General features: G+C 40.6%; 1 protein-coding gene across 1 annotated transcript in view; it reads right to left on the reverse strand.

The window, feature by feature from the left end:
• Positions 1-14103, reverse strand: part of LOC140186069 (partitioning defective 6 homolog beta-like) — a 54810-nt gene extending 40707 nt beyond the window's left edge. The window contains exons 1-2 of the mRNA XM_072239921.1: positions 13794-14103; positions 11595-11817 (exon numbers count right to left, since the gene is read on the reverse strand). Of these exons, the coding sequence (XP_072096022.1) occupies positions 11595-11817; positions 13794-13856 (286 nt within the window). The 5' untranslated portion in view covers positions 13857-14103. The remainder of the gene's footprint in view (positions 1-11594; positions 11818-13793) is intronic.
• Positions 14104-14359: the final 256 nt, after the last annotated feature.

Consider the following 14359-nt stretch of genomic DNA (forward strand, 5'->3'; position numbering starts at 1 on the left):
GCTTTACGGATACAGCGTGTGGTTTAAATGTCTGTAATGGCGGGACGAGAAACCCCGATAATCTTCCCAGCTGACCACACTATCCACTGCAGGGTCTTGTGATCCGGGATGGTGCAATTTCCGAACCACCCAGTGATGCAGCTGCTCAGGATGCTCTCAATACAACCTCTGTAGAATGTGGTGAGGATGGGGTGGGAGGGGGGTGGGAGATGGACTTTTCCCAGCCTTCCCAGAAAGTTGAGACACTGCTGGGCTTTCTTTGCTATGGAGCTGGTGTTGAGGGACCAGGTGACCAGGTGAACACCAAGAAATTTGGTACTCTTAACAATCTCTACGGAGGAGTCGTCGATGTTCAGCGGAGAGTGGTCGCTCTGTGTCCTCCTGAAGTTAACATTTCTTTACAGCATATAGAATACAGTCAAATGAAATATCACACTGCACAGCCCACTCATGCCTAAAATCAGTGTGTAAAGTAAAGCTACCAGAATTATCAATAAAGCTACTGACTTCCTCTGCAGATCATAAACACACGAGATTCTGCAGATGCTTGAAATCTAGAGAAATACACACAAAATGCTGACTGAACTCAGGTCAAGCAGCATCAATGGAAGTGAATAATCAAAATGTGTTTAGCACCAAGATCCTTCTTCAGGACAAGAAAGATAGTTACTTTTATGGACCACCAAAAAATTACAGTGTCAAAATAGCATTACAAATGCACAGATATACAAGTATTAGAAGAAGGAATAAAAAATAAGTTACCTTAAGAAGATGTACAAGATTTCCAAGTCAAAGATTACAAGATTTCCAAGTTCACACTGATAAGATGGCAGTGCAAATACTGTAATATTATACAGGTTTCCCCCGCCGTCCGATTGCGTCGTCTCTGATCTGGGCCGTCAATTACGTGTCGGCGGCACCTAATTAATTAGCATGTTTATTTCGGCTTTTTTCTTAAAGATGTGCTGTGTGCCTCCTGGCTACCTTTGCACTCTCCACAAATCGGTATCTGTCCGTGGGCTGGGGGTTGGGGTGGTGGGTCACTGGGGTGTCATCTCGTCACCTGTTTCCATTAGAGCAGGCAGCTCATCTTCTCCTATGACTGCCCGCCTCGATGTCGAAGTTCGTCATCTGCTGTGGCTGATGTGGAAGGCTTGCTTGACTGCTGAGCCTCACACATTTTTCTATGACAGTTCTTTAATAAGGACTCAAACCATCCTGCAAATATCCCCTAAACCGATGTACCCTTTCAAAATTAAAGTCGTACTTTATCATTACTCATTCGGTTTCGATTGTTATCCTTTTTTCTTCCAATTGCATCAGCTCTTCATCTGTCAGTTCTTGGTGATGGGATGCCAAAACCTCTTCAACATCATCTTCGTCAACTTCCACAAACCAAACTCATGTTGTCCTTACTTCGTTCACCACGATCAAAACGCTTAATTATGTCTAGTTTTACTGTAAGCGTAACACCCTCACGAGCTCTTTCAGGCTTTTCCGATACCATAGAACTCATCTTGCAAATGGCTGCTCACAGGCTCGTGTTTAAGCAATGCCGGAGAGAATCCGGGGGAGAGTGGCCGCTCAGGGCGCGCTGTCTTTTATCGCACGCTGAATTTTTTTTTCGTAACAGTGAAAGCACCTTCTGAAAGCAAAAATAGGGTACTAATGTAGATCTTTTGTAACAATGAGGTTTCGTAAAGCGAATGTTTGAAAAGCGGGGGACACCTATATAGTAATGGTGCACATGATAGTAGGGTGTGGTAAACAGAGCTGAACAGAGCTTAAACAGAGCTCTGGTCAACAGAGGTTAATAACAGTCTAACAGGAGGTGGTCATCACTTCTCCAGCATAGGCTGACTCATTATAGAGCCTAATGGCCAAGGGCAAGAATAACCTCATGTAGCACTCTTTGGAGCAGCGCAGTTATCTTAGACTCTTACTGAAACTGTTCCTCTTTTCAGCCAAGGTGGCATGCACAAGGTGAGAAACATTGTCCAGAATTGCAAAGATTTTCAGAAAGATTCTTTGTTTTACCACAGCTTCCAGTCTGTCCATATTGGCTCCATAACAGAGCCAGCCTTTCCAATCAGTTTGTTGATGCCATGGTCCCAGCACACCACATCATAGAAGATTGTATTGGCAACAATGGACTAGTAGAACATATGAAGGAGAGGCTTGCATACTCCAAAAGAACAGAGGCTCCCCAAGAAGTAGAGGCGACTCTGGTCCATCTTGGACACAGCCTCTGTATTGGTGTTCCACTCAAGTCTGTCATCCAGGTGCACCCCTAGGTACTTGTAGGTTCTCACCATCAATTGTAACAGGGAGTCGTGCAGGTTTGGTTTTCTTAAAGTCCAGCAACATCTCCTTTGTCTTATTGATGCTGACGTGTAGATGATTCAGCTTGAACCATTTGACAAAGTCTTCCACCGGGACCCTGCATTCATCCTCCTGTCCTCTCTTTATACACCAACTATTACTGAGTCATCAGAGAATTCCTACAGATGACATGACTCAGTGTTGAATCTAAAGTCCAAGGTATACAGAGTAAGCAGGAAGGGAACCAGTATAGGCTGATGAGGAGCTCCAGTGCTGTTTATAGCCATGTCTGACACACAGCTATGAATTCACACAATCTGTGGTTTGCTAGTCAGGTAATTCATTATCAAGGATACAATCTAGGTGCCAACCTGCACTGAATGGAGCTTCTCCCCCAGCAATGAAGGCTGAAAGGGGAAGAAGGTGGGGGGAGGGGGAGGGGGAAAGAGCACTCGCTGGAAGATGATAGGTGAAGCCAGGAAGGTGGGAAAGGGCGGGAGAAGGAATCTTATAGGAGGACAGTGGCCCATGGGAGAAATGAAAGGAGGAGGGGTGCTAATGGGAGGTGATAGGCAGGTGAAGGGAAGAGGTAAGGAGGTCAGTGAAGAATTGAAGAAGATGGAAGGGTGAGGGGAAAAAATTACTGAAAAGAGAAATTAATGTTCATGCCATCAGGTTGGCAGCTACCTAGACAGAATACAAGGTGTTGCTCCTCCATCCTGAGAGTGGCCTCATCATGGCAAAAGAGGCGACCTTGGGCCAACATGTCAGAATAGGGATGGCATAGGAATTAAAATGATTGGCCACTGGCAAATTCCGCTTTTGGCAGGTGGAGTGGAGCTGCTTGACAAAGCAATCCCTCAATTTACATCAGGTCTCACTGATAGAGGCCGCATCGAGAGCACCAGGTACAATAGATGGCCCCAAGAGATTCACAGGTGAAGTGTTGTATCACCTGGAAGGACTGTTTGGAGTCCTGAATGGAGGCATGTGAGAAGGTGAACAGGCAGGTATAGCACTTCTGTCACTTACAGGGTTATGTGCCAGGAGGGACATTAGTAAGGAGGTACGAATGGACGAGGGAATCAGGATCCCTGCAGAAAGTGGAGAATGGTGGGTGGAGGAAGGTAAAGATGTGTTTGGTCGTAGGATCCTGTTGAAGATGGTGGATGTTGCAGAGAATGATGTGTTGGATGCAGAGGCTAGATTTTTCTGCAGATTATGCTTTGCACTCTTTAGCATCAGCTCTGCCAATTAATGCTAACTGTTGGCCTTTCTTGCAGACTCCATGCATCGTACAAATTTGCACAAGTTTTGAAACACTAACATACAACATTTTGCACCCTTAGTAGTGTGTACACCATAAACTGCCAACGTTAAGATATGACTCACCATTTTCTGCTCTAACCTGAAAGACCCTTGCAAACCCAAACCCATATATCTGTAGTCTCATCAATGGAAACAGCCTGCCAACATCCTTTTCCTTCAAGATCCTCATCATTTTATACACTTTCATTATCGGTGGTTCCCATCATGGACTCCTTGCCTAACGGTATTGGTACATGACATAAAAAACGTTGGGAACCCCTATGTTAAATCTCTATCAGCCCTCTGAAGACAACACCCTGGCCTTTCTGATCTGTTTGTACTTCTGGTTGTCCAATGCAGGAAATATTCTTGTAAATCTGTTCTGGACCATCTTAAATGCTTCATACATATTTCATAATGCGGTGAACAGAGTCAACTACAATTCTGCACAACTTCACGGCCTTTTTTCTCCCAGAGTCTCATTTGATCAAGCCTAAAATTGTGTATGCCTCTCCTTCTCAAGGAGAAAAGCACCATTTTTCTCTGCATTAAAAACTGAATGCCTTACATCCACCCATCCCAGCAGTACATTTATATTCTGCTGCAATTTACTACCAAGTTTTATTACAATCACAAATTAAAAAATTAAGACACCCCAAACCTAGGATTATTAACAAAGATTAAAACAGTGGCCCAAATACGGATCTCTGAGAAACACAAGCTTTCAACTTCCTCCATTCCAAAGAAAAAAATCACTAGTTCATCATGACTGTAATTATTAACCAATATACAGTGCTATGAATGTGCTTCAACTTCATTAATAAAGCCATTACATGGCACCTTATCAAAACCATCTGGAAATCCATAACACCACACAGCTTGCATTACTCTCACTCTGTGCATTATTCCAAAAAAAAAATCAAATTGGTTAAACATACTTTGCTTTTAAACAGTCCATGTCAGTTTGCCTCCCACAGCCGATATTCAACAGATTGCCTTGAAGTTTTTTTTTTAAAAAAGGCTTATTCTTACTCTTTTTTCCCCCCTGGATGATGGAATAACTTCACCACTCATCATAAATATCATAATCTCAAACATATTTGAAAATGAAACACTAAAATTATTGGCCTGAATTAAATATGACACAAATAGTCAGATCTAGTAGTCTCTCAGATAGTGCTTGTTTATCCCTTGTTCCAAAGAAAACCTCAGCCAAGCTAATCACTTCTAACGAAAAAAATCACCATCCTGTCCACAAAGTCTTCAGGAACTAGTTATAGCACACCTTTCAGTAGTGAAGTGAACAGAAGTATACACCGTGCTATCACCGTGGTCCAGCTAGTTTTGTAGATGCTTATCACAACCTACCCTCCTCTTATATTCCATGTATCAGCTAATGAAGTCAGGTATTCTGAAGGCCTCCATAACCATTTAAATGCAAGTACTCTTCCTTTTCATTGGAATCAGCAATGCAACATGTAACTCAGGAATAACATTTTAAAAGGATAAAGATTACCCTCTTTTGGTACTAAAATTCAAGTGCACAAAATTTTGACTTAGTTGCTTCCACCATATCTTGTAACCTTGTGCAAAATACAAGGAGTTTCTCCTTAGCTGCTCTTTCTTGAAAGTGAAAACAAGGTCCTCAGTAATCATTAAATTCAAAATATTTTGAAGACTGAATACTTCCTGAACGAACACTTACAAACCCCACTTAATGATAATGTAATAAAAATGAACACAATAACCTACAATTAGATACACAATTACTGTAACTTTCATCTCCCTTGCATTGAAGTGAATTGCATTTCTGAATCAGTGCGAGAGGAGAGAGAGCACTAAAGAGTTGGCAGTACTACATAGAACAAATGCCAGAAATCAATCCACCCTCCCCCAAACCAAAGCTTGAATAATGTAGTCACATTGATTCATCTGCAGTTTGAGATCTAGTCTTCTATTGAAGTGAAAATTCTTTCTACATAATTCTTGTCATATTACCAATAGTTCATTGTTAGCGCCTTACACCAGACCTTCTTTGTCAAGAAAACTCCAGGGAAAAAGGATGATTTGCTTCTACTCCAGAATTGTGGGTTTTATGGAGGCCGGTAAGGTCAATGTACAACTAACAAACACTGCCACAGGGGGAGGAGCCGTTGGTGCACTCCTGCCTCTTACAGTATACTAATGAGTGGACAAGAATTTTCAATGCCATCCTGTTCTCATCCAAAAGTTTGAGCAGTTATGTATCAGGAATTCCCACAACTCTGGGTATATTACACTTTTGCCAAGGAAGCAAATATAACCTTAAATTTTATATTTTGTTCATATGAAGGTCTCCTGTGGTGACAGAGCTCAAAACAGAGCGATATTGTTTTGAGATACTGGTATCAGCATGCAAGACACATGGTCTGCCTAATCAGAGGAAAATGAGTGTCATTAGGCTTCAGTGCTGGAGACTTTGGCCTAAAAGACAGTGATTCACTTATCTTATTTGTAGAGATGGAGGATTTTGTAAAGACATCATACAGTGCTTAAGACATCCATTGCAGGCAGTCTATATCTCAGGAGCTACATAGGACAGCACACATACACAAAGGTCTCAACTTAGGTTCTAATGTTATGCTACTAAACTGTAATAACTATTTCATAACCTTTATCTATTTGTTCATAGGCACCAAACTTACTAATCATTGCTTTTGTTCACAATTTCAGTCAAGCTGGCAACAAGACTACAAAAAGTTAGTGGCACTCAAAAAAAAATAGTAAAGGCTCAGCCAATGCTCCACAGTAGACTTCTGTCAACAAACTCACTACATAGCACAAATACTGTAAACACAGGATTCAATGTAGGTACGATGTTCATAATTGTAAATGGTTTACTAAAATTCTAGCTAAATTCATACATAACAAACTAATCAAGATACCAAACAGCAACCATAGACCAAGAACCGAAAGGAACATTAATTGTAATGTGTAAATGAAAACTATGTAAATATAGTGGATTCCGATTAATTGGGACCAGTACATTTTGGCATAATTAAATGGCTGCCTCAATTAGTGAAGTTTCATGGAAGTAGTTAAAAAGGTATAAATAAGACAAATTACCATTTAACTGAGTAACAAATTATATTTAAATGAAACACAAAACACTATTAATACTACTGGTGGTTGTCTGTCGTATCCAACAATCACAGGAAACCCGTGCAGGAGACTTTTTAAAGTGGAAAAGCCATTGCACTGGGGTAAATACACTCACCTAACCTTAGATTTCGTACCCAGTGGTACGAGTAATCATCACAACTGGGGTCTTCCTTGGTTGTAGTGGATGACCATGACTTCTTCTGTGCCTCATCACATCCTTCACTCTCCACTGAACATTGCAGTACTGCCTTCTTGGCCATTGGATCTCACTGTAGATCTAATTCATCCAGTCTGCTGGAGCTGACTTCACGCTAGGACAGGCAAGTTCCTACCTCACCAGACTATGAGATGCACTGGTGACCCATACCATAGGTGAGAACTGAGTATCCAGTTGGAACCAAAAGTAATATTCAAGATGATTGCTGATACTCTCAAATTCTTCATCGTTCCTAACTTGCTGAAGTAGTGAAATTGTTTCATTTTCACTCCTGGCCATTTCTGGCACCTACAAGCCTGAATGCTTGAAATCAGTGAAACAGTTCTGAATTGCCTTACTGCTTTATTTCTTACCAATTATCAGTGACAAAAATCTCTACTTTCTGAACACAAACACATACAACTGTCGCTATTTGAAAACTATTTGCCTTGACGCATGGTGTTTTATCTAATGGCCATGCAAGTGTGCGCGACTGATGCTAGTTAGAACTTCCTTGGCAACATCCTCCTTCCCCAATTAAGTGGCTTAGTCTCCCAAATAAATGAAGGGAATCCCAGTAGATTTCCTGATCAGTTTTTGTTCTTTAAGAGTTCCACCAAAAAAAAATCGGTTAACCCATGTCCCAAATCCACCATCTACAATCTATCACATACTGAAACAATGGACATTTTGAATAATTGACTAAAGGTAATTAAGATCTAAAGTAGAAGCTAAACATAAATCCAAGTCCTAACATTCCAGGTTACCCACTGTTTTAAATAAAACAAAAACAGTCCCTTATAAAGTACATTTCCAATGCCATAAGGAACGTTTCTTAACATGCATCTGCAAACAATCAAAAGGATACCCAACTAACATGAATGCTTTTTGAACTTGGGCAGTAAACCATATTTAATACATCGTTCCTTCATATACAAGAAACCAATGAAATAAAACACCGCAAAAGATAAATGTAACATTACATTTAAGACACAATGAAAATTGGATTCCCAGGTCGAAAGAAAGCTATTTCAAAAGATAAGTTTACCAGAATAATAGGTATACTCTGGGACGCATCCTCTCTTAGCACATACAACAGCCAAGTTAAAACTAGGGAAAAAGATGTTTATTCCATTAACTCCAATGCACAAATCCCTTTGCATGTAGCTTCAGGATCATTAATCTAATTTTAAACTAGACCTGGTAAGACAGTACAGCCCTCAGCCAGCAGCAGGATATGAAGTAGATCATAGCTTGCTGAATTTTGTATATTTCACCATTTATACAAAAATATTGTCACTTTTTGTTTTAAAAGGTTGAAACCACAATAAGAAATCTGAATGCCAGCCACACTATGCCTTGTGGAAAAGCAAACTAGTATCATCACAAACTGGTCTTCCTTAGCTAAATTCCTGATTAATGCTACACACAAAAAGTGCTGGTGAACGCAGCAGGCCAGGCAGCATCTATAGGAAGAGGTACAGTCGACGTTTCGGGCCGGGACCCTTCGTCAGGACTAACTAAAAGAAGAGATAGTAAGGGACTTGAAAGTGGGAAGGGGAGATCCGAAATGATAGGAGAAGGCAGGAGGGGAGGGGTGGAGAAGGAACATCAGAATGGGAATGGGACGTGGAATTAAAATGTGTAGAACAGCTTCCAATTCTGATATGTCTATCCACAGCCCACACATTCTAATTCCACGTCCCATTCCCATTCTGATATGTCTATCCACGGCCTCCTCTACTGTCAAGATGAAGCCACACTCAGGTTGGAGGAACAACACCTTATATTCTGTCTGGGTAGCCTCCAACCTGATGGCATGAATATTGACTTCTCTAACTTCCGTTAATGCCTCTCCTCCCCTTCACACCCCATCCCTTATTTATTTTATATATTTTTTAATTCCCCCCCCCTTTTTTCTTCTCTCTTTTTCACCCTCTGTTCCTTTCACTATAACTCCATGCCTGCTCTCCACCCTCTGGGCTCCCCTCCCCCCTTCCCTTTCTCCCCAGGCTTCCCATCCCATGACCCTCTCCCTTCTCGAGCTCGTAGATCCACCCCTCCCTTCCTGTCTTCTCCTATCATTTCGGATCTCCCCCTCCAATTTTCAAATCTCTTATTACCTCTTCTTTCAGTTAGTCCTGACGAAGGGTCCTGGCCCGAAACGTTGACTGTACCTCTTCTTATAGATGCTGCCTGACCTGCAGCGTTCACCAGCAATTTCTGTGTGTGTTGCTTGAATTTCCAGCAACTACAGATTTCCTTGTGTCCTGATTAATGCTATTAGCTGACGTCATGAATACTACAAATGCGCAATTGCTCGAAAAACAGAGAAAAGGCTGGGCAAGAGACCACAGGTTCTGCGTTCTGAAGCAAAAAACAGACCGGAGGAATTCAGCAGGTCAAGTAGCATCTATGGAGGCAAAAGGATAGTTAAAGTTTGATTTGAGACTGCCTCAGGACCAAGAGAGTAAAGCGATCCGGGGAGAGCAAAAAACTGTCAAATGGTAGGTCTATTCACGTGTAGAGGAGGCTAATGAGCACATGTAGCCATGTGGGAGAAAAGAAAAGGAGGGGTGAAGATAGCAACAGAGGCTGAGAAGTGATAGCAAAATCCAAGGACTGCAAATTATGGTATCCGATAAGAAAGGAAAGGCAAATAGTGGGGGAAGGGACAAGGGAAAGAAACTGGATGTGTATGGAAAGGGAAGCTGGACTGATCAAGAGGAGAGAGAAAGGAACGGAGGAGGCATGGGTTACTTGAAATTGATTACGTCAATGCTCATGCTGTTGGATTGCAGACTACCAGGTGGCAAGAGGCATAGGGTCAAATGTTGCACCCAGGAAGTCCCTGGGGATGGAGATGAAGATGAACGGATGAACAAGAGTCCTTTTATGGAAATAAAAATTCTATCATACAGATTGGGTGAACGGCATAATAAAATTTGTAGTTGAAGTGAAACTATTCGTAGAAGATACTACATGATAGACAGGACCACAATAAGTGGAACTGAAGGAAGAAAGGGAAGTGTTGGTCTTTGAAAGTATCAATAAGGAAAGAAAATACAACTAATAACACGTGAACAAAAACATTAAGGTATCTTTAGGGAAAGTCTTTAAAATCTTGTAAGGCAGGTTGACCAGTTAAAATGTGCCTGGTTTATTTATAAAAGAGTTAGAATATATAAAAAATGATATTTGAAGTATTTTATAAACAAGGACATCGCTCAGGTTCTGCTCCTGATGTCAAAATTTTACAGTGCAAAAAAAACTTTAGTACACCTGTTTGCCACAGATATGCTGCTAAAATGGGGCACTACTGAACTCCTTTGGACCACTATCCAAATGTTAAAGTTTTTTTTCCAGGGTGATGGCAAGCTAGGCACTGGAACTCTGAACTTAGGGGATGAAAATAGCAGCTTCCTTCTCTCCTTCATTTGGTTACACTAACCAAATCAAAGCTGAAACTTCTGTCTTGGAAAATATAACACTGAAGATACTTAATATTGCTAAAAAAAAATCCAATTCAAGTCAGTGCAATTTTTTATTCTGCATTTTTAAAGGCAAACATTACTGAATTCTGAACACTACAATTATATAATTAAAATGGACATAATGGTTGGGACACATATGATGTGTTACATTTCTTAAGATAAAGTTCTGTTCCAAGGGTACAAGGCCAACAACTCAACATGAGGATATTAAACTTATTCAGAGCTAGCAGAAATCCTACACACCTTGTTACAATTCTGTGGTGCCATGTCTTTTCACCCATACAAATAACTAACCCAATCTCTTCATTGGAAGACCATCATCTTCCCACCAACTCAAAAAGTAATCTAGTACATTCATGGCAGGTACACCCATCCTTAGAAATAGAGAATATGTTGCAAGCATTGTCCCAACAAGACACTACAACTACACCAAAACCTGTACACCCCCACCCCCACCCCCACCCCCACATATGCATGTCAAGGAGAGCAGCAAAGCTGAGAACAGTTTGTTGAAGTTTTAGGATTTTCTCCATTGGACAAGATGCCTAAATGCAATTAAAATAAAAAACAATATACCTGCAGGTTTTCACCATAAATTAGGGCAATTTATGAGATACTATAAGATTCTACTAACAAGACGTGACAGGTTGTTAAAATACTATTAATGCTAATAATACCACAGTAAGTACAAAATTGAACTTTCATCATATCTTAAAGACTTTTAGTGTTTTTTTGTTTAAACAAAGATCAAGCATTTCAGCCTATAGGAACCTTCAAACTCGTTACAGCCTCACAAATATAGAAATGAAATCATAAATGCAATTTAAAAGGATTACAAATAATGAGGCAACAGAAAATGTCAAACCACAAATCACCCAATGACAGAAGCTACCAAACAGGAATATATTAAATCTTACATTCTATTTTCGTAACACAGCATACATAGGCTTGCAGGAGCATTAAAACAGAAATATTTCGTACATCTTTGTTAACGCTCAGAAATATACATCACCCAAAACACACTTAAGACTATTTTTTTCTTATGTCTATGATTTAAAAGTTTTTTAGTTTCTGTATTTTGATCATATTTATCTCTAGAAACATAATACATATCTTATAAAAAGTTTTCTTACCCTTTCTTTGCAGAAATACTCTGAGGAGTGGGTTTGCTGTCTTGATTGCCTTCAGATAGTTATCATCATTGTTTATTGGTAACAAGTCTCCATGAATGTCAGCATATCCAACCAAAACATCAACATTTGGAATTCGGTGGACATGCTGTAATAATCCATAAAACTCTTCAAACTTTCCAGGTTTTGATCGATCCAGAGAAAATCGTCGAAATTCAGCCCCAAACTAAGTTAGTGAAGGGTGGGGGGGGGGGGGGGAGAGGAGAAAAAGCAAACATTTTCAGCTATATAATTTGACCATTTTCAGAAGACAATCTATCAAATTCCAATTGCATCATTTTAAAAGTAATATTGTTACAAATCACAAATACCATCTGCAAGAGAGGGATCCCAATGAATTCAGTAGAATGCATTTAGTTAAAAAGAATATATACACACTTGCTTGTTTGGCCAGCCTGCACATCATTACTTTGTACCTAACAGAGGTTTCATAGAGACATTTAGGATAGCAAACTTTTGCTCATTTTCAAGACAGTGGTTAAGAAATTTTTTAAAAATACAAATAAATGCTTTAACTAAATTCATAAATTTCAAACAACTGCAAATCAATATTCCTTTAAGCAGACAATTCAACAAGTTTGAATGGATTCATATATTTTCATACTCCTGTGATTTTCCCCCAAAAGGTGAAATTCTAACTAAAAACATGGGACTGAAAGAAATCCAGAAAACCCACAATTCCTCTTTAATAGTTATAAAAAAGGTATTTGTCATGAATCAGAACCAGTTATAGTGGTTGATCTAACATTAGCGAGGAGCAGGCTCTGATGCAAGCAAGGCGAATAGTTTTTGCAAATCTGCATGGTGTCATAATTTAGTTGAAATAAAGAATGCAAAGCATTCAATTTCCCACCACAAAATTTAACTATTTCATTAACACGTTCTTCAAAGAAACTATTTGAATTTTAAAGGAATAAATATCCTAGGTTTGCAGCAAGTAAAACCAAATACAAGTTACCTGCAACTTATACTGAGAACTTCATTCAAAGATGAGATTTAACAGAGCAAAAGTCAGCTCAATATGTTCACCTAACTAGCAACATAACAGAAACTTGGAAAGCCTAAAAGCAGCATCATAAAGAAGTTGGATTAACACTGCTTGGTTTGATTCCAGTTCTAATTTATCAAGGTAGTTTTGTATTTTCTTTTTGCTAAATTTAAAATCATAAGTTTTTGCTTTACATATTCAACTTGACAAGTGATACGGTGAATTAACGACCTCCTAGACTAAAGGAACTCAGTTCCACTAGCAACTGCCAGTCAATTGTTGACGTTTCAGGCTGAAGCCTTTCATCAGGACAGCATGTCAAGTTATGTGTAACCACGATTGATTGAAACCATAACTATATTCGTTCTGGACATCAGCCCCTAAGATACTAATTCCAATGTGGGGACAATATAGTACATATAATTTTATCATCAACATATTCACATGAAAAAAATAACTGGAACGGTCTAGAGAATTGTCGTGTACTTTTCAGTATTCAACCTGTGCTGCATGATAACTGCCAAATTACAACATTCAAATTGTTTTGAAAAAGCTTACAACTGAAAATGATGTTCAAATAAAAAGTTTGCAGTAAGTCACTAGCGAAATTATGCAACAGATTAATATTATGCAATTTCAGGGTCAATTTTAACGCGCACCCAGATAATTATAATCACCTTTCCATTTTAGATGGGTTTGCCGCACCACCCTTCAGGGAACACTCTCAGTTTCGAGTATCTGAATTACTTTACTAATTGCTTTGGGTTGGCATTTACAAACCACACTACTGTCTTACAGTTTTTTTTTCACAAGTTGCTTAGCAGAATTAAAAGAAATTACATTTACAACCAAAAAAATCGCTGCAGGAAATAATTTGATATGCATTGGATTGAGTTAACTTCCTACAGAACCTGAATAGTGAAACAAGTGGAATGAAGAAATAATGCCCAAAATCTCTGAAAATGAATCAGGCCTGCGTCTGACCAGCCGATTGAACCCTGGCCGCGACAGCACTGGTCACAGATCCTGCGCCAACACGGGTATTAACGAGGATTTTGGACCTAACGCCACTCTTGCATCGACGGCTTCACTAACCTTCCCCACTCCTTTACCCGCCCCGATTTCGCCAGACACTGTACAGGTCACTCACACACCTTGCTCTTCACCTCTACAGTCTCCAGGCATTTGGAAGACGTACGATGGTGAGTCTTGATCATTTTCGCAGCAACGTTTCCCCGGCCGTTTCGGCAGCGGGTGTTCGTTCGTTTCCGAAGGACAGCGACTCAGGCTAAGTGGTGGGGGGGGGGGGGGTATGCGTGGGAACACCCAGGATGAACCCCGGACGTGCGCCCAATTCCTGGGATCTCGCCCCCTCACTGCTGCCGTCCGTACTAATGGCGGCTACGTGTGTGTCGAACTCCGACTCCACCACCTCCCGACGACCTGCACCAAACTCCGGACTTTGTTACCCGATGACGTAAGCCTCCCCGGAAACCCAGCCTCGGTTTCACCTGTGCATGCGCGCCCCCTGAACTCAGCTTGCCACAGCTCGTGCCCGCGCTTCCGTTGGCCGAGCTCGCGGAGGCGTTGGTGAGGTGTGGGCGGTGGTTGCCATGTCGGACCTGGCCCTGGCCAGCAGCAGGTATCTCAAATCAATGCCCACCCTGAAAATGACAGCCAGTACGAGACCAATAGTTTCACAACTTGCGCTCCCGTGGCG

This window comes from Mobula birostris, chromosome 2 (genome assembly GCF_030028105.1).
Source record: "Mobula birostris isolate sMobBir1 chromosome 2, sMobBir1.hap1, whole genome shotgun sequence".
NCBI classification, from domain to species: Eukaryota; Metazoa; Chordata; class Chondrichthyes; order Myliobatiformes; family Myliobatidae; genus Mobula; species Mobula birostris.